Source organism: Cervus elaphus, chromosome 12 (assembly GCF_910594005.1).
Source record: "Cervus elaphus chromosome 12, mCerEla1.1, whole genome shotgun sequence".
NCBI classification, from domain to species: domain Eukaryota; kingdom Metazoa; phylum Chordata; class Mammalia; order Artiodactyla; family Cervidae; genus Cervus; species Cervus elaphus.
Window position 1 is genome coordinate 74663043 of NC_057826.1, and position 26476 is coordinate 74689518.

At 41.9% G+C, this 26476-nt stretch overlaps 1 protein-coding gene and 1 pseudogene across 2 annotated transcripts; both read left to right on the top strand.

Annotated features, from left to right (window-relative positions):
* Positions 1–7954: 7954 nt before the first annotated feature.
* Positions 7955–8642, top strand: LOC122705002 (annotated as a pseudogene). The gene has a single exon (XR_006344003.1). The product of XR_006344003.1 is annotated as a 60S ribosomal protein L14-like (transcript).
* Positions 8643–23647: 15005 nt separating this feature from the next.
* On the top strand, positions 23648–24031 carry LOC122705688 (angiogenin-like). Its single transcript, XM_043921102.1, has one exon. It carries the CDS (start codon positions 23648–23650, stop codon positions 24029–24031), a length of 384 nt encoding a protein of 127 aa, XP_043777037.1.
* Positions 24032–26476: the final 2445 nt, after the last annotated feature.

Below are 26476 nucleotides of genomic sequence, written 5' to 3' on the forward strand. Positions count from 1 at the left end.
CAACTGATGCCTCTCCCCCAATGCCAATCACTGTGAAGCAGAGATGTTCTCGCTTCCCAGGGACAGACAGACAGACACGCGCGCGCTCCGATTCTCAGTCTCTGACTCTCTCTCAACCTCTGCAAGTCTTTAAAGGGGAGACGCCCCCTTTTTTTTCTTCAGCTTCTTCCCTACGCTTCTGCAGCTCCCATTGTAAAAGCAAAAATCCTAATCTTTCCGCACACTCTTTTCTTTTGTACTGCAGAGGAAAAGATTTAACCCTCTCCTCCCTGCCCGGGTTCCGGGCCTCTCGCTCTGCTGTCTGTTCAGAAAATGTCCCTCGGTTGTTTTTCTAACTCTTCCTCTAAGCTCTTCACAGTGCTTTCTGGTTATTTCATGATTCTGTGCCACCTTGTTGGAAGATGTGACTACTTCTGGGGTATAAGCTGAAATGAGAACTTTCTGGTATATCCTGATTATAAGGCCAAGAACTCAGTCACTTGGCAGTCAAAAATGAGAAAGGCTGACAAAAAATTAAGTAAAAATGATCATTATATATGCGTAGATCTCTTTAAAATTTACAAGACATTTTCATGTATAGGGCATATTTTGAGAAATACATCTTTGAGGTTAACACAGCCAGTTTTACTACTCCTATTTATAGATGATCCTCTTTATAGCTGAACCAAAAGGCTCAGGGAGGTTAAGTAACTTGTCCAGGATTGCACAGCTGTGATGTAACAGAAACAGCCCTGGAAGCCAGGTGGCACTGACAGTAGTCTAGCATTTTTTTTTTTCCTCTTTAGTGTTAAAAGGTACAATATGCCACCAAACTCCTAGCATGTAAAATGAAAATGATTGATCTTAAGGAATCTCATTTAAAATAGCTACAGGGTCAGGGGCTCTTCTGTGTCTCGTACTTCTTTCCAGCTCCCAGAGTTGAAGGGATGCCACCTTTGAGAAAATCATACAGATTTCTGTGGTACTCCAGAGGAGACATTGGCTTCCCTGGTGGGGTGACTCAAGTGGCAAAGAACCCATCTGCCAATGCAGGAGACACAGGTAGGATCCCTGTCAGGAAGATCCCCTGGAAGAGGAAATGGCAACCTGCTCCAATATTCTTACCAGGATAATTCCATGGACAGAGGAGCCTGGTGTGCTACAGTCCGTGGGATCGCAAAGAGTCTGGCACGACTGAAACGACTGAGCATTCATGTACCACCAGAACAGAAGTTACAAGGAAGCACCTTCAGCTCAGTATAAAGGAACTTTATAAAGTGTGATGGAGTCTCCCGTAAATTTGTGAGCTCTTTGTGATATGTTCTCACAGGGACTGAAAACAGTTGTCAAGGATTCTGTGGAAAGAATTTCTTTGTGGATATTAAATTTGATCTTTAAGAACATAGCATTTGGTGTACTTGCCCAGTGGTCCAGTGGTTTAAGACTCTGCACTTTCAATGCAGGGGATGTAGGTTTGATCCCTGGTCAGGAAACTAAGATGTGGTATGGCCAAACAACGACAACAAAAAACCATCATTAGCAATGAGCCAACCGAGTCTCTCCTGTTCAGATTGCACACTTAAGGGTGATTGATTTATTGTTCTTTAACTTCTGACATTGCTGCTCCTCCCTGAATTTGAGGTGCTAATGTTACTACTTTGCATAGACTATCCAGATATGCCCTATCTTCTAGCTATAATGCCTAGGTCCTCTCTTTTAAACTTATTTATCTTTTACTCTACTGGCTAAGATAAGAGAGCATCAGAAACACCATCTGTCAGGAAAGTGGGAATTATTTTGCCTTTTGGAGTTGAGTGCCGTAAATCTGATGGCTGTGTCTTCAGAGAAAAGCAAAGCAAACTCACTAAGTGTTGGGTGCACACTTGAAGTTTCCTTCATTTCTTCCCTTACACAAGTGCAACTTAGTTTGGCAGTAATAAGAAAGGGAAAGAGAAAGACAGATGGTAGGAGGGTTGCTGTGATAAAAGAGGCAGTTAGCCCCGTCTAAAGAGATTTGGGGAGTACTCTGATCTTTGGTTTGGAGTCCATGGAGTCTCCATTATTTTCCCAGTTTTTTGGGGTCAGGACCTTGAGTGGCTCCCTCATGGGCAGTCCTCAGAACTCTTGCTAACATTGTCTTATTCATCCTATTAACCTCCTTGTGGTAGACAGGTGCAGTTATCACTAGGCTATTGTGGAGGAAATGGGAACACAGAGGCCAGGAAAGTTCTAATTTCTCAGTGGAATAGACTGGGTTTTGTCACTCTATAATTCCACTGTTTCCATCAGGTACTTCCTCTTTGAGGAAAACAAATGAGAGAAGGAACCTAGCATTCTGCTTTCCTTAGGAGTCTGGAGATCTCTAAGGGCACATCTGGGGGCCCAGTATTCATCTCTTTCCTGAGTCTTGTCTGTCTGGTCTTTTCCTACTTTGGTCCACCCTCTTTCTTGCCGTCCTTATTGTGAAAGGAAGGGCTCTTTCCCCTCCTCTCCTTTCTTCCGCCCTCCCCCATTTACCATTTTTTCCTTTTACCTCTCCACTGTGGCCTCTTGACCTCCCCACAGAGTTACAAAAGTAAAATCCTTGAAGAGATGCTGCTGTGGGAATGTTAATGAGCCTTCCCCACAAAGGGGCAAAGACTTTACTTCACTGAGTTGGAAAAAAGCCCCTTTGAAAAGGGGTTTCTGTGTGTGGTGAAGTGGAGAGGGGAGGGGGAGGAGAGAGAGGGAGGGAGAGGGAGAAAAGGGAGGGAGGGAGAGAAAGAGCAAGAGAATGACAGGAGAGGGAAATGAGAGAGAGGTGAGAGAAACTTAGTAGAAGAGAATACGAAAACAGCACGCTTCCTTCTTTAATTGGTGATTTAATTTTTGGAGAATGTTCCATAGTCATTTGACCTTGTAAACTAAGCATTTAAGTTCCCAAAAAGCTCAAGAGGCACTCTCGGCATTGAAGATAATGAAGGATGGGAAAAAAGGACTTACCCTAGCACCCTACCTCCAGTTCCTTCCCCTGTGTGGAAGCCTGAGAGGCTTTGGGGGTGGGGGTAGTGGGAGGATATTTTGGGCTGGAAGTAGTTGGTAGTGAAGATGGACTCTTTATTCTGGCTTTGTGGTTCCTTTTTATGATATTTGCTAATTTTACCAATATTTTCTATTTTGGCTTCCCTGTTGACTTAAAATTTTTCCTCTCTTAAGGGATAAAATACTGTTGGGTGTTTACATCATGGAGCCAAAGCAGGACTTTGCTCAGGACTCCTACTTTTCAAGCAGGACACTGTATCCTTCATTTGTGAGCACAGGTTGCCTCTGAATTAGTTTAAAGAGATGTTAGGGTACTCTTATTATGAAAAAAAAAATGCCCTTAAAAAGCAAAGATACGTTGTTGCTTTTGGAAAAAATTGAAGTATAGTTGAATGTTATTGCTCTTTAAAGAAAGCCAGTCATTATGTTTGACTCTCAGAGATTTTCCTGCACATTGTTGTGTGATATCAGCACAATAGTGCAGTCAAAGAAGCCCAGAACTGTGAGAAACAAAGAGAAGGTGATTGGAATGAGATCCTCCAAGGAAGAGAAAGAAGAGGGCCCAGTCAGGGATGCTAATTCCCAGAGCTCTGTAACTCCTCTGGATTCACTGTAATCACAGGTAATCACATGGGGAATTTGTGCAGAATTCACATTCCTAGCCTCTACCCCTGATCTCCTTAATCAGTCTCTGAGTCTGAAGCCTAAGATTTAAAAATAAACTCTTAAATGAATCTTTTGCAGTTTGAGACAGTTGAGCTCGATTGTTGCTTTTGAAACCACGGGTTGTAGATACCTAGGGGCCTTCAGTGTTGTTACAAGGCAATCCATGTACAAAGGAAGTGAGTCCAGTCTGTGGTCCCAGGAAACAACAATAGGTGTGTACTACTGTTGGCCAAATGTTTGTTGATGTGGTTGAGAGTAATATACTTTGAAGTCTCTGAAAAGTGTTTCTAAACTCAGAGTGGCTTTTGCTCTAAAAATACAACCTCAGTCGAATGGGGGTCCAGGAAATTCTTTGGCATTTCATTGAAGGCCTCTTCTCTCAGGACAATACTCTGCTGTTAGCATTCCTCTTTTTTCTAGTTTGTAGAAGAGGAGGCACTGTGGAAGCACTTCCTGTACCTTCCTAGGAGTTGGAATCCCATGAGGAATCTGATTTTAATTGCAAGAGAACAAAACTAGGAATCTAGAAAACTTTCTATGATAAGACATGTAACCTTTCTATGATAGCCATAACCATAGCTAATCATAGCTAAGGTGCATTCTGCAGTATCACACCCTTTGATTGCATGTCTCCTTTAATCCTTTAAATAACTTTGCAAGGGCTCACTATATAATCCCCATTTTAGGCAAGCAGAACATCCTATTTTGCAGTAAAGAAACTGAGGCATAAAAGACAAAGTACCTTTCTTGTTCAAGGTCTGATAGCTGATAAGTGGCAGAGTGAAATTTGCCCAAGCAATGCCTGACTTGACAGCCCATGTTTGTCACCACAGTGTGACCATTTATTGCCATCCCTCTGATTTCTGTCTGTTACAGGCCTCACTTTCTGGGTGCAGACCTGTAGTATGACTTGAACTTTCAACTTGCAAGGAAAATTTGAAGACCCACAAGTAAATATCTACAAATTATGATTCTTTTAATTACATCTATTACCACATGTTCCAATGGTCTTGCGTTAGGGAGTAAGGCAGTGAAAAGTAAGGGAAGAGTGCCCTTTGCAGAACTTTATAAAATAAAAAAGCACTGGCAAGCGATCCCTGGTCTTATCAGATGATTTCTGCGTGGCCTCTTTCAGGTGACAGTTGCCATGGTGTTTTAGGGGCAGAGGGAGGGAGTGAAGATCAAGGAGGTCACTCAGATTGAGTCTTGTCTGGTGTTTCTTTTCGGAGTTCAATTGGCAAAAGATGGCAGGGATTTAAACATTCATAAGAGAAAGGAGAGAAGTTATTCTTTTTGCTTTCTTGGTTTCTCAATGTTACTCTTGTTAAATAAAGGGGAAATGGAGTTTGTGAAGAGGTCAAGGTTGTGGAACAGGAGAGGGAGGTTGTGGGGGAAGGGCCATGAGCCTAGCAGGCAGGGGGAGGAGCCTAGGGTCGGGGTTGGGGGCTAGTATACGTGCCTGTGTTTTCAAGGAAAAAATTATAGGAACAATTTGCTGAAGTTCCGGAGAGCCTAAGCTTGGTTGTTTAAAAGAAAATCAGCATATCAACAAACGAGGTACAAACAGTGAAGGCGAAGGTGGGGTGGGGGAAATGGTGACAAAGCCATGAGAAGGAACAATTCAGAGTGCTGGGAAAGAAAGAGTTAGGTCACAGGTGGAAATCTTTGGAAGGATAGAACAAAGGGATTGAAGGGTTCTGTCAGAAAATGTGAATAACTGACAGCTATCATAGAATCATGGTCAGAGCCTTCAGAAGGCAACTTTAAGAACAAGTGGATTCTCAAGGACTTTGGAGCTAGATGGGGCCCTAGATGGGGCCATAGAGATCATTTCCAAATCTCTTGCTTTTCAGGTCAAGAAACTAAGATCAAGAGAGGTTAAAAGACTTTTCAAAAGGTTCTCCAGAACCAGATCTTATCTCAAGGAATTGCCCTTTGCACTATGTAAAGAATAAATGGCTAGAGGCAAGAATGAGACAGAACCCAAGCAGAAGTAAAACTTTAAAAGATAGCTCTTAATTTCTCCATCTTCTCTAGAATTTATGAACTTTTTTTCTTGCGGGGACCAACGTATTTTAGAAGCCAATTCCATTCTGATAACTTCAGACCCTAAGCTATTCAATTAAATAATAATCTATTTCCCACATTGGAGATTATTCCCAGGAATGGGATCCCCCAGTGACTAATTCTAGTATTAAAAAAAGTGTTGATTATGTCTAATTGATTCCTAATCATATTTCAGTTGCAAATCCCTTACAGCATCCCTTATTTATTCACACTCAACCATTCAACAGATTTTTTTTTTATTTATTCATTTATTTGGCTGCACCAGGTCTTAGTTGCAGCATGTGGGATCTAGTTCCCTGACCAGGGATCGAACCTGGGCCCCCTGCATTGGGAGCTCAGAGTCTTAACCACTGGGCCAGCAGGGAAGTCCCTCAACAGATTTTTTTTAAAGTATCTGTTTGCACCAAGTACCTACTGCACAGCAGAAAATAAAACAAATACTTTCCAGTTTATTATTATGCAGCTATTTTGTAATGGTTTGGACTTTAAACTTTTGGTGACAGGTCTTTATTTGTTTTGGACATTGTTTCCAGTTCCAAACTATGCCACTGCTTTATCCCTAATCCATAATTCCATAAGTCCATAAGTCCCCCAAGATTCATAGGGACTTCTGATGTGGCTCCTCATTTATCCTGGAACTGCTTTTATGGCCTTGAAATGAGCCAGGACACATGGTTCTCATGGAGTTGATTAGAGCCAGTTTATACAGAAGATAGTTCAAAGTGAGGAGAGCTGATGGGGCAAATCAAAGCCAGAATAAGTTGAGGAGAACCAGGAAGAGCTGAAGATCCTGAAGACAACCTGTTAGTCCAAAGGGGCTGGAATAGGAAATGAGTTAACAGAGAGCAAAGTGAAGAAATGGAAGAGTTGCTGTAAATATTGATTTTACTAAACTTGTGGGTTTGAGGTGAATAGCAACTGGCTTAAACATGGAAGTTAAGGATACATAGTGTACCTAGAAAGAGAACATAGGTGAAACATTCTGGTACATAAATCTTAGCAGTGTGTTCTTAGGTCAGTCTTCCAAGGCACTAGAAATAAAAGCAAAAATAAACAAATGGGACCTAATCCAAATTATAAGCTATTGCACAGCAAAGGAAACCATAAGCAAAAATAAACAGACAACCTATGGAATGGGAGAAAATATTTGCAAATGATAAGACTGACAAGGGCATAATTTCCAAAATACACAAACAGCTCATATAACTCAGTAATAAAAACCAAACAACCCAGCTGATAAATGGGATAAGACCTAGACATTTCTCCAAAGAAGCCATACAGATGGCCAGCAGTCACATGAAAAGATACCCAACATCGCTAATTATTAGATAAATGCAAGTCAAAACTACAATGAGGAATCACCTCACTCTGGTCAAAATGGCCATCCCTAAAAAGTTTACAAATAATAAATGCTGGAAAAGGTATGGAGAAGAGGGAACACTCCTATCCTGTTGGTGGTAATGTGAATTGGTGCAGCATCACCGACTCGATGGACATGGGTTTGGGTGGACTCCGGGAGTTGGTGATGGACGGGGAGGCCTGGCGTGCTGTGGTCCATGGGGTCGCAAAGAGTCGGACATGACTGAGCGACTGAACTGAACTGAACTATGGAAAATGGGCTTCCCTTGTAACTCAGTCAGTAAAGAATCCACCTGCAGTGCAGGAGACCTAGGTTTGATCCCTGGGTCAGGAAGATCCCCTGGAGAAGGAAATGGCAACCCACTCTAGTATTCTTGTCTAGAAAATCCTGTGGGTAGAGGAGCCTGGTGGGCTACAGTCCATGGAGTCGCAAGAGTCAGACACGACTTAGCAACTAAACCACCAATTTGGAAAATAGTATGAAGTTTACTTTAAAAGCTAGAAATAGAGTTACCATGTGATCCAGCAATCCCACTCCCGGGTATATAACCAGAAAAGATGAAAACTCTAATTTGAAAAGACACATGTACCCCAATGTTTATATAAACACTATTTACAATAGCCAATACATAGAAGTAACCTAAGTTTCCATCAACAGATGAATGGATAAAGATGATGTGGTATATACACACAGTGGAATATTATTCAGCCAAAAAAAGAATGAAATAATGCCATTTGCAGCAAAATGGATGGACCTAGAGATTATCACATTAAGATTATCATATCAGAAAGAGAATGAAAAATATATGATACTGTCTATATGTGGAATCTAAAATATGATACACTTCTCTCTGAACGCCACCAACATGGTGTTCAGGCGCTTCGTAGAGGTTGGCTGGGTGGCCTACGTCTCCTTTGGGCCTCATGCCTGGAAGCTGGTTGCAATTATAGATGTTATTGATCAGAACAGGGCTTTGGTGGATGGACCTTGCACTCAAGTAAGGAGACAAGGATGTCTTTCAAAATGCATGCAGCTCACTGACTTCATCCTCAAGTTCCCACACAGTGCCCGCCAGATGTAAGTCTGGAAAGCCTGAGAGAAGGCAGATATCAATGCAAAGTGGGCAGCCATAAGGTGGGCCAAGAAGATTGAAGCCAGAGAAAAGAAAGCCAAGATGACAGCTTTTGATCGTTACAAAGTCATGAAGGTAAGGAAAATGAGGAACAGACTAATCAAGATTGAAGTTAAGAAACTTCAAAAGGCAGCTCTCCTGAAAGCTTCTCCCAAGAAAGCCCTTGCTGCTAAGGGGGCAGCTGCAGCAGCTGCTGCCACTGCCAAGGTTCCAGCGAAAAAGATCACCACTGGGGGTAAGAAGGCTCCAGCCCAGAAGGTTCTTGCCCAGAAAGCTGCAGGCCAGAAGGCAACACCTCCTCTTAAAACTCAGAAGGGTCAGAAAGCTCCATCCCAGAAAGCACCTGCTCCAAAGGCATCTGGCAAGAAAGCATGAGTGCATAAGAGGCTATTCAAATCAGAATAAAGGTTCTTTTTGGAAAAAAAAAAAAAAAAAAGATACAAATGAACTTGCTTACGAAATTGCCATAGACTCGCAGACAAGGGAACAAAGTTAAGATTACCAAAGGCGGGAGGGGGTGGAGGAGGGATAAATTTAGGAGTCTAGGATTAGCAGATACAAACTACTATATATAAAATAAACAAATATTTTGTACTGTACAGTACAGGGTACTGTATTTAATATCTTTTCATAAACCATAATAGAAAAGAATATGAAGACATATAGTATATATACATCTGAATCATTTTGCTGTACAACAGAAACTAACACAACATTATAAATCAACTAGACTTTAAAAAAATAAAAATATTCATGGTGTACATTTTGGAGAATTCTGTGCCTCCTTGCAGTCAAGCATTTTTATGAGACTGGATGACAAGATAGTACTTATATTATTTAATAATTGTATACTGTTTGATTCTCTGTTCTTTCTCCATCTTAAAATGCATTGTACATTTCTTGTACAGCTGGACTTAGAAAAGGCAGAAGAACCAGAGATCAAATTGCCAACATCCATTGGATCCCCCAAAAAGCAAGAGAACTCCATAAAAACATCTACTTCTGTTTCATTGACTACGCTAAAGCCTTTGACTGTGTGGATCACAACAAACTGTGGAAAATTCATAAAGAGATGGGAATAACAAACTACTTTACCTGCCTCCTGAGAAATCTGTATGCAGGTCAAGAAGCAACAGTTAGAACCAGACATGGAGCAATGGACTGGTTCAAAATTGTGAAAGGAGTATGTCAAGGATATATATGGTCACCCTGCTTATTTAACTTATATGCAGAGTACATCATGCAAAATGCCTAGCTGAATGAAGCACAAGCTGGAATCAAGATTGCCTGGAGAAATATCAATACCCTTAGATATGCAGATGACATCACACTTATGGCAGAAAGCAAAGAGGAACTGAAGAGCCTCTTGATGAAAGTGAAAGAGGAGAGTGAAAAAGTTGACTTAAGACTCAACATTCAGAAAACTAAGATCGTGGCATCCGGTCCCATCACTTCAGGCAAATAGATGGGGAAACAATGGAGACAGTGACAGACTTTATTTTTGGGGGGCTCCAAAATCACTGTAGGTGGTGACTGCAGCCGTGGATTTAAAAGACACTTACTCCTTGGAAGAAGAGCCATGACCAACCTAGACAGTATGTTAAAAAGCAGTACGTACTCCTTTGCCAACAAAGGTCCATCTAGTCAAAGCTATGGTATTTCCAGTAGTCATATATGGATGTGAGAGTTGGACTATAAAGAAAGTTGAGCATGGAAGAATTGATGCTTTTGAACTGTGGTGTTGGAGAAAACTCTTAAGAGTCCTTTGGACTGCAAGGAGATCCAACCAGTCCATCCTAAAGGAAATCAGCCCTGAATATTCATTGGAAGGACTGCTGCTAAAGCTGAAGCTCCAATACTTTGGCCACCTGATGCCAAGAACTGACTCATTTGAAACGACCCTGATGGTGGGAAACATTAAAGGCAGGAGGAGAAGGGGACGACAGAGGATGAGATGGTTGGATGGCATCATCAACTCGGTGGACATGAGTTTGAGTAAGCTCCGGGAGTTGGTGATGGCAGGGAAACCTGGTGTGCTGTAGTCCATGCGGTTGCAAAGAGTCAGACATGGCTGAGTGACTGAACTGAACTGATATAAACACAGAGAGAGATATAAAGGTATATGTCTTTTAAAATGTATATACAAAGATGAGGAAAGGGGATCAGTGGATTTGGAGCAGGAATTGGAGATGAGGGAGGATAAACTTAATGACCGAATTCTACTCCATGATTTAGATCTTTCCTTGCACCATCTGGTTCAGTGACCTCTGTTTCCATCCTTTGGTCAAAGGATAAATGTCACCAGGATATGTGTATGTTTCCAAAAAATGAAAGTCTGAGAGAAAAGAGAGAGTAGAAAGGGAAGATTGGGAGAAACAAGCTTGTTATTCAAGGGGAGTTATACTTTCTATCACCTACTCCCATCCTTATACTACAAACCTCTTCATCCTTCCAGGCACACCATTTCTTAGCTGTCCATCTTTATTCACACAGCTTGAAATCCAAGTATTAACTTTTTTCTTGAAATCGAAGAATGAACACTCTCCTCCCCCCACAAGATACTTGAAAATAACCTTAGAAAATAAACTCAATAAAATCACATTACATATTTTAAAATCTCAGAAAACAAATGAAAAAGTATCATACCATTAGAGTGAGATGAAATCTCTTCCAAACTTAATATCTGTTTAAAATAAGAGTATTAAAATATTTAATTTTCAAAATAAAAAGCACATTTAGGGAATCCCCTGGTGGTTCAGTGGTTAGGATTTTGCATTTTCACTGCTGGGGCCCTGGCTTGATCCCTAGTCAGGGCACTAAGATCCTGCAAGCTGCGAAGCAATGGCAGGAGAAAAAGCCAACTTTATGTGAAATCATAATTTGGCCATTCTTTGATACCCATTCTATGCTAGTTGAGCATGATGTATATGACTATAACCTCATATCCTTTCTAACTCCCAGGAGCTTATACTGACATATGACATACTGAATGGAATACTAGAGTGGAGTGGTCTGCATTTAGACTATTATACATTCATTAAGTTGTTTCTCCCTTTCTTTCACAGAGCTTAAGGTAATTATAATTGAATTTGCATATTGAAATTTAATTTTAAATTAGGTTAAAATATTAAAATGAGTCAATAATCTTTAGGCGTGCCTATCTTTATGACTTCCAGAAGTATGTCCAGTCGAAAACCAAAGTAGCTTACAGGTTCATGATTCTGTAGCTCCAGATGGCAGAATCATCTCAGGATGTAAATCCCACTCAAGCCACAGAAATCCTTTCTTTCTTTTGGGACATAAGGACCAAGTGAGGCCTCCCAACTAGTTATACTCTCAGCAAACATTTATCAAATTCATTTCATATTTCACTCACCAGACCTGCATTTAGGGAGCAAGTAGAGTTAAAAATATATATAATTCTCAACATAGAAAAAGGGAAATGTTAAACAAGAAAATTAAATACAGAGGATTAAATAATTAAATACAGGTCCGGTGGGTAGGACTTAGCACTTTCACTGCTGTGGCCTGGGTTCAATCCCTGATCAGGAAACTATCATCTATAAGTGTGTTATGCCCCCCCCCCCAAAATTATATATAAAATACAGTATACATATATAATACAATGTGAGGAAATTTCATAGAGGATGTGTAAAGTTCCAGGGGAAGAAGAAAGGAGATTTGACTTAGATTGTCACCAGCAATAAATTATCCATTAATTCATCCATTCATCCATTCCTTCCTCTCTCCCTCGCTCTCCCATCCCAACATTAAACAGATATTCATGGTGTTTAGTTACTATATATAAAACACTATGCTAGATGTCACAAAATGCAAAGAGAATAAAAGCATCTTTCTGAAAGGATTGTTAACTCAGTATAGGAGACAAAACAGGTGAGCAGGTGATGCTCACTTTGTGAGCATTATGAGCAGCTACTCTTTATGGGCCACTTTTTTGTGACAAGGTCATGTGATGCTTTGTCCTGCAGTGAACTTGTGAGGTAGATATTATTATCCCCATTTTACCAACCAGGAAATTGAGGTTTAGAGAGGTTAGTAAATTGCTAGGGTCATGCAGCTGTGAATTATGGAGCTGAAACTCTAACACATTTACTTATAACACAGTCTGTATTCCAAAGACTATATGGATTCTAGAGTGATTTTTTGGGTTTAAATTGCCTTTATTATTTATCAGCTGCATGATTTGGGGCATTTTACTTAGCTTTTCTGAGCCTCAGTTTCCTCACACAAAAATGAGGTTAAAGGGATTAATTTCATAGTCCAGTGGTTAATCTGCCTGCAATGTACAGACCTGGGTTCGATCTCTGCGTTGTGAAGACCCCCTGGAGGAGAGCATGGCAACACGCTCCAGTATTCTTGCCTGGAGAATCCCCATGGACAGAGGAGCCTGGCGGGCTGCATGCAGTCCGTGGGGTCAAAAAGAGTTGGACACGACTGAGCGACTAGGCGACTAATCACCAGTGGTTAGGACTCGGCGCTATCACTGCCGAGAGACCAGGTTCAATCCCTGGTGGGGAAACTAAGATTCTGCAAGCCACACGACACCACCCAAATAAAATAAAAATGAGGTTAATAGTATCTATTTCAAAGGATTGTGGTGGAGATTTAACAAAACAAAGAATTTGGCCCAGTGCCTGGCCAATCTTTCAAGATCACTACATTTGATGACAATTATTATTATTCTGGCCTGCATAGGTAGCAAGTGGTGAGTGTGCTAGGAAATGCAGATCAAATGTGTGCTCATTCAGAGGAAGGAAAGGTCACTTCCAGTGGAAGGGCAGGAGGGTGAATAGATTAAAAAATTGTGAAGAATTCACTTAAAATGGAATTTTTTTAAGAAAAGTACGACTTGAGCACGTAGACTCTAAAATTTAGACTCGAAGGCTCTGTGAGGAAAGCAGCAAGGAGCTTGTCACCTGTGGGAGGTGACAAGCAATAAAAATGCAAGTAAATAAATTAGATAATTATAGAGCATGGTAATTAAACAGGATAGTGAGAGAGAAAGCGAGATGCAAAGGTGGGGCTGGGAGGTAAGCCATTAGGAAAGAAAACTTGATTAGCAGAGAAAACCGAGTAGAGAGCTGTTCATATGTAGATCAACTGCTATCTGCGAATGGATACTGAATAATAGCCCAAACTGACGGAAATGCAAATACTCCTAGAAACAGGGGCTATTAAGACACTTTCCTTTTTTCTGATTAAGCAGAAAACAGCACCCCCTCCCCACCCCACAACTGATCTTTGAATGAACACATTCACATCCTCATGATTTTGATGAAAAGACATTTTTCTTTGTCTTTAGTTTGTCCTGAAGCTTGAGGTAAGTAAAATTAATTAAAACTAAAGCTATCACATTAAATTTTTTTTTTTTTTTTGCTGTCCTGTGGCTTGGATTTTAGTTCCCTGACCAGAGATGGAACCCACACCCTTGATAATGAGAGCACGGAGTCCTAACCACTGGGACCACCAGGGAATTCCCAAAGCTGTCCTATTCTTATTGCTCACTCATTTATTCATCCATTCAGCAAATGTTTTACTGAGAGCTTTCCATGTGCCAGGCACTACACTGTACCTGGGGAATACAGTGGATGGTCTTTCCTTGGCGTGCTCTTCTCTCGCTCCAGAGTGCTTTTGGAACAAGACACGTAAGCACCCCAGGCAGGTTCTGACACAGGTCTGCTGATATTTTTGGATAGGGGTAGGAGGGGACTTGGTATTATAAGGGGCTCAGAGTGTGTTCTGAAATGGTCTTTGGTGAGAAGACAACTGAAGAGTTTTGGAAAAGATTTTAATGTCCCCAAATTTTATTTGAACTGAAACATTATTTGCCTTTTTCATTCCTCTGTGCACCCCATTCCATGTTCACCCCATCGCTTCTCCTATACCTGTCCTCATCATTTGCTGTCCAAAGTTACCAAATAAATCTCCTCCTTTCCACCCATTCCAGCGCCTGCTATTCTTCACAGCCAGTCTCTGGGCTCGGCCCCAAGCCTTGAGGGGCAGTAAATGGATTCAGAGTTGCTGCTTAAACACAGATCCCCATGGAAACCGAACGACTAAGAAAACAAAAAGAGAGGAAGAGGCAGCCACTGCCTGACCTTTTACGCTCACTCTCCAAATTCTTTTCGCTCTTGGGCGTGAAGGCAAGTGCTTATTTGTATAACTAATGGAACCAAAGAACCTGACCCCTGTCCCCACCCCCAAATGTCTTAAGAACGTCTTTGATAGTAAGTGAAGACCAGCGGGACACCTCCACCTGGTGGTAGCGGTGTAAAATTGCCGCCAAGATGAGCGAGAGCCTGCAAAGCAGGCTTAGTTGCAAAAGAAAGAGGATGCAAAGACGTAACATGCAGAGGCCGCTCCTAGGAAAGTGTTTAGCATTTCGTATTTGCTCCTTCTCACATATACTTTAAAAATATTGATATCATCTTTATGTTGATGACTCAGTTTTTTTTTTTTTTTTGCATCTGATCCAAATATGGTTACACGAGGTCTAGTCTCAGACCTCACAACTCCATAGTAGATATTTCTTATCTGAATGTTTTGTCACCACAAATTCAGCATCTTCTCAAAGCCGGATGGTGCTTTTCTCTTCCTTTCCTTTCGCTTCTAGGGGGCAGCCTTTGCTAGTTTACAAAAGGAAGCCAAAAGGTGCTTTTTGCACTGTCTTTTTGATGTATCCTCTCTGGTTGCTCCTGGGGTGTGATTCTTTCTGCTGCCACTAGAGATGGTCTGTGCCCCCAGTCCGCTCCCACTCACCCAAGGTTGTCTCTCTCTCTCTCTCTCTTGAGGAGCTAGGAGGGAATAGGGATGGGGAGATCCATCTCCTTCCTCTTGTTTCTTGATTCCCTAAGACTTCCCAGGACAAATACAGCAGAGGACCTGTGATGTTCTTAACTGGAAAGTTAGGGCAATTTCAGAAGGGCATTACAATGTAAGAAGACATAAAAATTGAAGCTCTAGCTAGCCTGGATTTTCCCTTTCACTATGCAAGGGAAGGTACCTCAAGACTAGGATCTTTACAGGGGTGTCCCCAAGTGTTCTCCCTTCACTCCTGACCTGCCAGTGGAGCCTTCAGTTTCTGGATTCTTCAAGTCCAATCTTCTGAGTTCTTTAAATCCAATCTTCCTACCAGTGAGAGCCATGAGCTTGCTGATTCCTATACAGCTTGACTTGTTAAGTCAGCCCATCTCTCTGGGTCTTTCATTATTACCATTATTAATTAGTTAAGTTAACACACTCTGAATCTATACTAAAGATACCCTACTTTCTTTTTAGCAAAGCTCTGGTCCTTGCCTTGCATTGAGGACTATATGAGTCTTTCTTACTCTTCTGGGAGGGCCTGGTGATATAGTAGAAACACTTTATTCTTTTTTTCCTGGCCCATTGTTTGGCTTGCATTCCCTGAAGCTGGGAAAGATTGAGGGCAAGAGGAGAAGGAGGAAACAGAGGATGAGATGGTTGGATGGCATCACCGACTCAATGGACGTAAGTCTGAGCAAACTCCAGGAGATGGTGAAGGACAGGGAAGCCTGGCTTGCTGCAGTCCATGGGGTTGCAAAGAGTCAGACATGACTTAGTGACTGAACAACAAACAACAAAACCAGGGATCGAACTTGGGCCCCCTGCAGCGGAAGTGAGGAGTTCTAACCACTGGACTGCCAGGGAATTCCTGGGTTTCAGTTTTATTTAGGGACTCACTGAGGACCACAGCCTAGGAGACAGCCTCTCAGGCAGCTCTGAGGAACTGCTACAAAGAGGTCAGTGTGTCTGTGATCTTGGAGAATGGGGGGTTACGTGCAATCAGGCACACGTCTTGGTAGAGGGCTACTACTAGTCAGGAGGCACAGATATCTTAGTTCATGATTTCAGTGCTTTCCAAGTATGGAAAGATAGGAACTTGGGTTCATAAAATTTTCTCTTGAAAATATCTAATAATCTGAAGGATATTCTGCCAGTTTTCCCAGGGGGTAGAGTGCCTCCTTCCTGAGGTCCATCCTGAACTCCTTTGGGACTGTGTTGAAGGTCAGCTACTGCAGTGGCTGACTCAGTCCTTGTAGAACTGGATGGCAAGCATCCATTTTTATTTGACACTTAAAAAAAAAAGGTCTTTCTTGAGTTTGTTACAATATTGCTTCTTTTCTATGTTTTGGTGTTTTGGTTGTGAGCATGTGGGATTCCAGCTCCCTGACCAGGGGTTGAACCTGCATTGGAAGGCGAAATCTTAACCACTGGCCTGCCAAGAAAGGTCCTTTTTGGCCCTTTTAGTATCTGATTCTCACTCATAATAGGTGCTAGGCTTGACAAAAGTCTTTTGACAACGAGTCCCTAGGATTGGAAGGGGTGAGAGATTGGAGTAGGAGAGTGATCCGATATTCCCTCCCACTATAACAGCATATCTTTTTGTTTTTGTTTTGTTTAGTTGCTAAGTCGTGTTGGACCTCTTTGAGACCCCATGAACTGTAGCCCCCCAGGCTCGTCTGTCCATGGGATTCTCCACTGGAGTGGGTTGCTATTTCCTTCTCCAGGGGACCTTCCTGACCCAGGGATGAATCCTTTGTCTCCTTCATTGCAGGTGGATTATTTACCACTGAGTCACCTGGGAAGGCACATCAGCATATCTAAACCATAAGTAAACCATATCTAAACCACTGCTTCTCCCTTAAAGCAGTTTTGCCTCCCAACTTAACCTTTGTAGAAGGCACTTGGTTCAATTAACTAATCAGAATTTTCTTCCGCTTTCCTTCTTCCTTAAAAATGCAAACAAACCCAGAAACCTGGAAAAAACCAAAGCAACAACAACAACAGATCTATACTGTTACTAATACTTCTCATAGTTGTGTCTCATAAAATACTGATGAAATAGTCTCTGTGTCCACAGGCGCTTCCTAGTTCACATCATCAACACTTCCCTGTGAAGAATCACCTCTAATCTTCCCACCCATATTTTCTCACTTCCCGGCTACCCCATCACCACCACCTTCATGTTTTACTCCATCCTACAAATTGTTTGTTAAATATCACACACATCAGGTCCCTCGTCTGTCCCAGATCTTTCATTGTCTCTGAGATTTGCTACTCTGCGCAGTATAGTTCCCCTAGGGCCTGAGGACTCATCCTTACTCTCCTGCCTCTTCCTCCCGCTTTTGTAGTTTGATCAGGCTAACTTCTGGCCCCATAGTCGCTTCCACCACTGTACTTCCTCTTGTCCCAGAGCCCTCCTGCCCTCCCTGACTGCTCCAGCTTCTGTGGGTCTCCCATCTCTTCTGGAAGGCTGCAATACTTTTAGCATCCCACACTCTAACATGGAACATTGTTTGCTGCATTTTATAATATATGTTAGCTTTGTCACTCCAACTTAATCAACATCAGAGAGGAAGTCGGGGCTTTTATGCACCTTCGATAACGCCACAGCTCTGGGCATGGCCTGAGCATACTGTAGGTTCTCATGAAACTTTCTGCTTGTATGTGAGTCACCTGTGACCTTTCCTTTCTCCATAACAGCACAGCACGTTGTTTATACCTTGATTATACCACTTACCAGAGTTTACCTTTTATCAAAGGTGGAGGCCAGACTTGTTTCTTTGGCTGGTCTGGGAGTTCCTTAGGCATAGAGACCATATTGTGTTCATTTCGACTGGTTCACAACATTTCGCAGAGTGCTAGAGTAAGAAGAAGCTCAACAATGTTTTTTCCAGCATAAATACTTTTATATAACTGAGGGAAAAGAAGTCACATATTTGGAAGACAGATCCATTGAGAAGATAATAGTAAATAAAAAAAAAAACATTTCTATAAGGAATTAAGTATTCCATTTATATTAAAACACTTATAATTGTAGTTTAAACTTTTATTTTTAAATTTTATGTACAAGGAACTAATGTTTCTTTCAGTGGGTTGATGTTTTAGATAATTTTTTTAAGGAAAATCATTTATTATAACTTGATGAATCCTCTTTCCTTTTTCTATTGTTATAAACACTGGCTGCATATATCGAAGCCATATTTTTGGATTAGGCTATCCCAGTCTGAGCACACTTGTCAAAAGTGAGAACCGTGGGTGAATTTCTAAAGGGGGTTTCAATAGAGTTGCTGGTGATCCATCTCACTTTCAGGGGTGCAGTGAGGCAAAAGGTCAATTGCTTTTTTGGAAATTTCTATTTTATACTGGACTATAGTTGATTCATATATATAGTTGTGTTAATTTCAGGTATAAAGCAAAGTGATTCATTTATACACAGTGGTGGTTTAGTCACCAAGTCGTGTCTGACTCTCTCCAACCCTATGGACTGTAGCCCACCAGGCTCCTCTGTCCATGGGATTTCCCAGGCAAGAGTACAGAGTAGTCATTGTTGAAAGTAAATGTACTCTTTAGGGTGTAGATATTAGTGTTTCAATAAGCATGCGATTATATTAAGGTGGTAGTAGCAGGGAGATAATCTTGATTCCATTGGGAATCTTAGGTTTTTGTAAATTTATTGGGAAAATAGTTTTTCCTATACTGCTGACATTTCTTTTTGGTAAACAGTATCCTTCTAAAAGAAAATCATGAAGGAGAAATTGAGGTGTGTACATTTCCTCAAATGACCAGCATTGTGTTCGTGAATACTGTGTGTCTTGCAATGAACAATGTGGAAGCTGTTCATTTTCAACCTGAAGTAAAATACTTTCAAGAATTAAAAAAAAATACTGGAGTGGGCTGCCATTTCCTCCTCCAGGGGATCTTCCTTATGAGACGGAAATAAGATGCATTAAATAAAAATGAATTAAATATGAATGTCGTTCCTGGTATAGATCGTTTGTGAGCTGATTACAAAGAACTTGCATGGACTTCCCTGGAGGTACAGTGCATAAAGAATCTGCCTGCCAATGCAGGGGACTTGGGTTCAGTCCTTGGTCCAGGAAGATTCAACGTGCTGCAGAGCAACTAAGTCCATGAGCCACAACTACTGAGGCCCATGCACCTAAATCCTATGCTCTGCAACAAGAGAGGCCACGCATTGAGAAGCCTGTGCCCTGCAACTAGAGAGTAGCCCCCACTCTCCATGAGCAGAGAAAAACCAGGCATAGCTATGAAGACCCAGTGCAGCCAAAACTAAATAAGTAAAATAAAATCTCTCCTCCACTAAAAAGAAAAAAAAAAGAACTTGCATGAAAGTTTAACTGTATTCCAAATTTATGAATAGGTAAGAAGATGGCAGTTCTACAAAACTGCAGATTGTAAGCACAACTTTAACGCTGAAAATGCTGGAAGAAAACATTGTTTAGTGAAACTAATCCCAAAGTTGTTCAAGTCAATAAGGTTATTAAATTCATTGTTGTTTGTTTTTCTTCAAAACTTAAACCTAGTGAAGAAGACAAATACATCTTCAAAATTCACTGCTATGAACTTAATCCAGGTTATTATCATCCTTTATGTAGGTCAAGAAGCAACAGTTAGAATCAGACATGGAACAACAGACTGGTTCCAAATCAGGAAAGGAGTACATCAAGGCTGTATATTGTCACCCTATTTATTTAACTTATATGCAGAGTACATCATGAGAAATGCCAGACTGGATGAAGCACAAGCTGGAATCAAGATTTCCTGGAGAAATATCAATAACCTCAGATATGCAGATGACACCACACTATGGCCGAAGGCGAAGAACTAAGGAGCCTCTTGCTGAAAGTGAAAGAGGACAGTGAAAAAAGTTGGCTTAAAACTCAACATTCAGAAAACTAAGATCATGGCATTCAGTCCCATCATTTCATGGCAAATAGATGGGGAAACAACGGAAACAGTGACAGACTATTTTTTGGGCTCCAAAATCACTGCAGATGGTGACTGCAACCATGAAATTAAAAGATGTTTGCTCCTTGGAAGAAAAGCTATGACCAACCTAGATAGCATATTAAAAAGCAGAGACATTACTTTGCCAACAAAGGTCTGTCTAGTCAAAGCTATGGTTTTTCCAGTAGTCATGTATGGATGTGAGAGTTGGACTATGAAGAAAGCTGAGTGCCGAAGAATTGATGCTTTTGAACTGTGGTGTTGGAGAAGACTCTTGAGAGTCCCTAGGTCAGCAAGGAGATCCAACCAGTCCATCGTAAAGGAAATCAGTCCTGAATATTCACTGGAAGTGCTGATGCTGAAGCTGAAACTCCAATACTTTGGCCACCTGTTGCAAAGAACTGACTAACTGGAAAAGACCCTGATGCTGGGAGAGACTGAAGGCAGGTGGAGAAGGGGACGACAGAGGATGAGATGGTTGGATGGCATCACCAACTCAATGGACATGACTTTGAGTAAGCTCCGGGAGTTGGTGATGGACAGGGAAGCCTGGTGTGTTGCAGTCCATGGGGTTGCAAAAAGTCAGACACGACTGAGCGACTGAACTGACTGATCACCCCTTAACTGGTTACTGTGTTTTGCCCTCTACAATCCATTCACTATGTAGCAGCAGCAGCGACAGTATTAAAACACAAGTTAGATCATGTCGGTGTAAAGCTCTGATTCAGTCAATGGCTTTGGCATTATGATTAGAATGAAATCCATGGTCCTTACAAAGATCTAAATGATCTGGCCTCACGCTATTTGTCCTATCTTTTCTTATATTCCTGACCATCACTCTCATTAACTGTGCTCTTCTTGCCTAATTCTTTCACTTTCTTCAAGTCTCAGATTAAAAGCCATGTTTTCACAAAAATTTGTACATGAATGTTCATAGCTGCATTATTCATGATAGCCAAAATTTACAAACACCAAATAATCATCAAATGATGAATGGATATAGAAAATGTGGTATAGCCATACAATGGAATATTATTCAGTCTTTAAAAAGGCATGATATTCTGGTACATGCTAGAACACAGATGGACCTTAAAGACATTCTTTAAAATGAAAAGCACTTGGAACAAATATTGTAGGATTCCACTTATATGACATACCTAGAATAGGCATTCTAATTATATGATTCAGTTCTACATATTTCAAATCTTCATTCTACTCTACTACCCACATACTTTTTCACTGCTAGGTAAATATCTCTTTACTTCAGTGTTCTATATCCTGTGATCTGAGAATAATGGTTCCTGTGCATTAGCATGTGGAAGGTCAGGTGAGGCCTGACTCACACAAAAAGTTCTGGAGCACAGAGGGAGGCCTAGAAGGACTGAGTGGTCAGGCAGAAAGAATCAACAGGCAGAGAAACAGATACAGTGACCTGACTCGATGGACATGAGTTTGAGTAAACTCCGGGAGTTGGTGATGGACAGGGAGGCCTGGCGTGCTGCGGTTCATGGGGTCGCAGAGAGTCGGACACGACTGAGCGACTGAACTGAACTGAACTGAACCCAGGAGGCTGACAAAGGCTGCAGAGGTCAGGCGAAGATCAGGCTGCCAAGGCATTGGAGAGCTGTTTTAGTGTGGTTCCAGGGCAAACATTTGGAGAACAAAGCCCTAGCTGTGGTGGAGAGAAGAGAGGTCTTTGGATGTCTGGATCTTAAGTCGTAGTAGCTAAGAGGGTGTTAAAGGGAGTGGTTGTCAACGTCACCAGCTTCCTGTTTCTTCCGTCAGACCTTAGGCCCTGCCCATTCTCTTCAACGGTTTGTCAGCTCCTCCTTACTTCTTTTCTTACTGCCTTTTCCTCTCTGGAAAACTGTGAATATTATTATCCTGAGAACCTTTGATTGCTAGATTCTCTAGTCTGAGAGCCTCAAGGCTACTTAGGGGGTTTAGGGTTTGGGGGAGAGAGAGGTGGTGGAGGCTGGCTTGTCGCTTGTGCTGGGTCCAGATTGGCTGAGGAGCTTCTGCTGTTGTTGCAGTTTCTTGCCTTTAAGAGCTGCCTAGCTTCTCCACAGAGGGAACAGGTACCCATTCGCTATATAACTTGTGGCAAAGATAGGACCAGAGAGTGGAGACGAAGGCCAAGAGGCCAGGCTCCTTGCCTTTGCTTCTCTTCACACTTCAGGCTGTGTGAGGTCATCTAATCCCAGAGAAACCCTGCTCCCAATGTTTGGACTCATTAAATGGAGCGTAGAATGAGGTATGATTTGGGTATCAGGCCAGAAAGTTTCAGCATCTTGCAACGTCAGAAAGTGATGGATCAGTACCCAGGTTACTCAACCTCACCCCTTGCAGCCTCCAGCCCCTACAGCTGTGTGCTCTAATAACAAAAGCCAAGAGGAGAGAGGCTCAGAAACCTTTCCAGCCAAGGAATCTCCAGTATCTAACTCTCTAGGAGCGTCAACCTGGGACCAAGTGAAGGAGCGCACGCAGGATTGAGACTGGGTATGTGAGGTGTCTCACTGAAGAGGTTGAGGTAGTTGTGGTGACCCTTCTTTGGTCCTAGACAGAGGAGTGGGAAAATAGGAATGTGTAAGGGGCCAAGTGAAGTTCTTATAAGTAGGCGGGATGAGCATGAGAGCAAGGGGTGGTTGTTGAAGCTTTTCTCTTATTCAGGTATGAAGTAGGTTTTCAATGGAAGTGCTTTGTATTTGTAGTTAATGCAGTGGTCTACTGGATTAATGTAAATTAGAACAGAACAGAGAATTTTCCTAGGCCCTAGAGGTTCTAAGATTTGTGTTCAGCTCCATGATGTTGTATGACTTTGGGCAATTCACTCAACTGTTCTGAAAGTCAGTTACTAAAAATGGATCACCATAATACCTTTCTTACCTTGCAGAGAGGGTGATGACCAATATATATGAGAGTTCTTTGTAAACTCTAAACTCTAAAGCCTTGTTATTTAAAGGGTGACCCACGGATAAAAATCATCTGGCAGCTAGTTAGAAATGAAAATCTCAGGTTCCATCCCAAATCTACTGAGTCAGAACCTGTATTTTAACAAGATCCCCAGATAAATGCACATAAAAAATTTGCACGTGATCTTAGCCAAAAGGCCAAGAACCGATGCACATAAAAAGTTGAAGAGCATCATTGTAAAGAACTTTTTAAGTTAGTGTTACTGCTTGTGTCAAGATCAAGGATCACCTGAGCTTCAGTTTTGCTCTCTTATGTAAGACCATTAAGGGGTGTAAGGCGCCCACCTCTCTGAGTGATGGATCCCTCTAGCCCAATTTCTTTGATGAGTATAGTCTTAAGGAAGATGATTGAGACTATACTGGGCTGTGGCCGTGGGATGAGAGGAAATGAAGGAAGGAGGACTTGGAAAGAAGAAAGGGAAGATGGATGTTGGAAGGAAGAAAGACTACAGAGGTTTTCTGAAATGAGTGCAAGAAAGCAGTGTTATTGGAGACAAGTAGAGAGCACTTGTAATCCTGGGAGGTGGGGAGTGGACTTCAAGCACATAAAGACCTGGTGTTCTGAGCTAAGAGACAGATTTCTCCTTTTTGCTTTCTTTCTCCATTTTTCTAACAGAAAACATGCCCCTGACATGGACTCTCCTCTTGTTCCTCCTAATGGACCAGCCTGCCTTCTCTGAGGCCCAAGACCTCCTCCATCACCAAACTGACAGGCCCAGAACAAAGATCTCTGCCAAGCACAAATATTACTGTGACATGATGATGAAGGCTCGAGGGCTGGCCACTGATAAGAGCTGTGAGAAGAACAAGACCTCTGTCCACAGTGTGTCACCCACCACTCGTGGCCTTTGTGAGGGTCCAGCTGTGACGTGTATGAAGATGTCTGAGTTTTACAACTGCCACCTCATCATCTTCAAAGTCATTCAGTGTACTCTCCACCTAGTGGCTGTGCCCCCACACTGTTACTATAAAAGTGTCATCTTCCAGAGGGATGTGAGAATAGTCTGTGCGGGCAAACATCCAGTTCATTTGGATGAATAGCCTCTGTAGTCTCCTATCAAGGCTGTCTGCTGCTCTGCTTCACCCCATCTCATTCCCTCTGTGATGTCCTGCTCAATCCCAGCTGGTGTGGATTCCTGCAGCGTCTGGGCCCCCACTGCTCCCTGAGTCCCAGCCCCAACGCCTGCTCTCTCACTGTCAGTCCTGTGGATTTGTGTTAGAGTGATGGTGGAGGCAGAGGGCAGGTGGACTTGTCGTCAGCATCCTTTGGGACTTTCGGTTCTTGTCCTATTTAATTGCTTTGTCCTGGCTGCAGAGGGAGAGAAAGCTGAAGCTAAATTCTTTCCTGGGGCTTGGTCCCTCAATCCCTAGGGTGGAGAGAAAGTCAGAGTGAGTTGTGGGCTGTTATGTCCCAGGGATCTGCTGAGCCCATTTGCCCCTAAACCTGCTGCTTTAATAAAACTCTCAAGGGCACTGACTATGAATGGTTCTGTGTGTTTGAGTTTCCAGTCCCCTTTCATCCAAGGGGGTGGGTAATAGAGAGGGGTTTAGAGGGAAACCCTCCTATGCAGAAACAAATCCCAGAAGTGTTAAACACCAGCAGTGGGTAGGTGAAAGTGTGAAAATGGGCATGCATTTACACATATACACATTATATTATGTATAACTGGCTTATATATTATAATATATGATTATATTCAACACAATGAATTAGGAACATGACTTGGTACAAACTTTTGGGGAAGTAACATAGTAGTATCTATTAGTATTAAAACTATGTAACAATATTTTATTATAATCATCAAACTTGCTAAGAGACTATATCTTAATTATTTCAACCACTAAAAATAAATGATAATTATGTGACATGAAAGAGGTGCAGAGTATCAATACAATGACAATCATATTATAATATATAAATGTATCAGGTCAACTTATTGTATACCTTTAATTTACAAATGTTATATGTCAAATAACATTTTAACAAAAAACTCACAAAACCTCATATGTATCAAGGATGCTTATATGAGTGTTCTGTGCACTTACTTTAATAAGAATGTCCCTTCAGGGACTGGACATATTAGTAACAGCTATTCTCTAATGGATTTAAAGACCATTTAATAAAGATGCTTATAAATAAATAAAAACTATATATCCCCTTTGATATAAAAAACCCAAACTTTAAAATCTACCCTTGAATTTCCCTGGTGGCACAGTGGCTAAGAATCCACCTGCCAATGCAGGAGACATAGGTTGAATCCCTGGTACGGGAATATCCCACATACCACAGAGCAACTAAGCCTGCGTACCACAAATCATTGAGCCTTCACTCTAGAGCCTGAGAGCTGCAACTACTGAGCCCATGTGCCACAACTACTGAAGCCTGTGCATCCTAGAACCCATGTTCTGCATCAAGAGAAGCCACTGCAATGAGAACCTGTGCGTTACAACTAGAGAGTCAGTTCAGTTCAGTTGCTCAGTTGTGTCCGAGTCCCCGCAACCCCATGGACTGCAACTCGCCAGGCTTCCCTGTCCATCACCAACCCCCGGAGCTTACTCAAACTCATGTCCATCGAGTCCGTGATGCCATCCAACTATCTCATCCTCTGTCGTCCCCTTCTCCACCTGCCTTCAATCTTGCCCAGCATCAGGGTCTTTTCCAGTGAGTCACTTCTTTGCATTAGGTGGCCAAAGTATTGGAGTTTCAGCTTCAGCATCAGTTCTTCCAATGAATATTCAGGACTGATTTCCTTTAGGATGGACTGGTTGGATCTCCTTGCAGTCCAAGGGACTCTTAAAAGTCTTCCCCAACATCACTGTTCAAAAGCATCAGCTCTTTAGTGCTTAACTTTCTTTATAGTCCAACTCTCACATCTATACATGACTACTAGAAAAACCATAGCTTAGACTAGATGGACCTTTGTTGGCAAAGTAATGTCTCTGCTTTTTGATATGCTGTCTAGGTTGGTCAAAACTTTTCTTCCAAGGAGCAAGCGTCTTTTTTTTTTTTTGTAAGTATCTTTTAATTTCATGGCTGCAGTCACCATCTGCAGTGATTTTGGAGCCCCCCCACCCCCACCTCAAAATAGTCTGTCACTGTTTCCATTGTTTCCCCATCTATTTGCCATGCAGTGATGGGACCAGATGCCATGATCTTAGTTTTCTGAATGTTGAGTTTTAAGTCAACTTTTTCGCTCTCCTCTTTCACTTTCATCAAGAGACTCTTTAGTTCTTCTTCACTTTCTGCCATAAATGTGGTGTCATCTGCCTGTCTGCTGCTGCTGCTAAGTTGCTTCAGTCGTGTCCGACTCTGTGTGACCCCATAGACGGCAGCCCACCAGGCTCCGCTGTCTCTGGGATTCTCCAGGCAAGAACACTGGAGTGGGTTGCCATTTCCTTCTCCAATGCATGAAAGTGAAAAGTGAAAGTGAAGTCGCTCAGTCGTGTCCAAATCTTTGTGACCCCATGGACTGCAGCCTGCCAGCT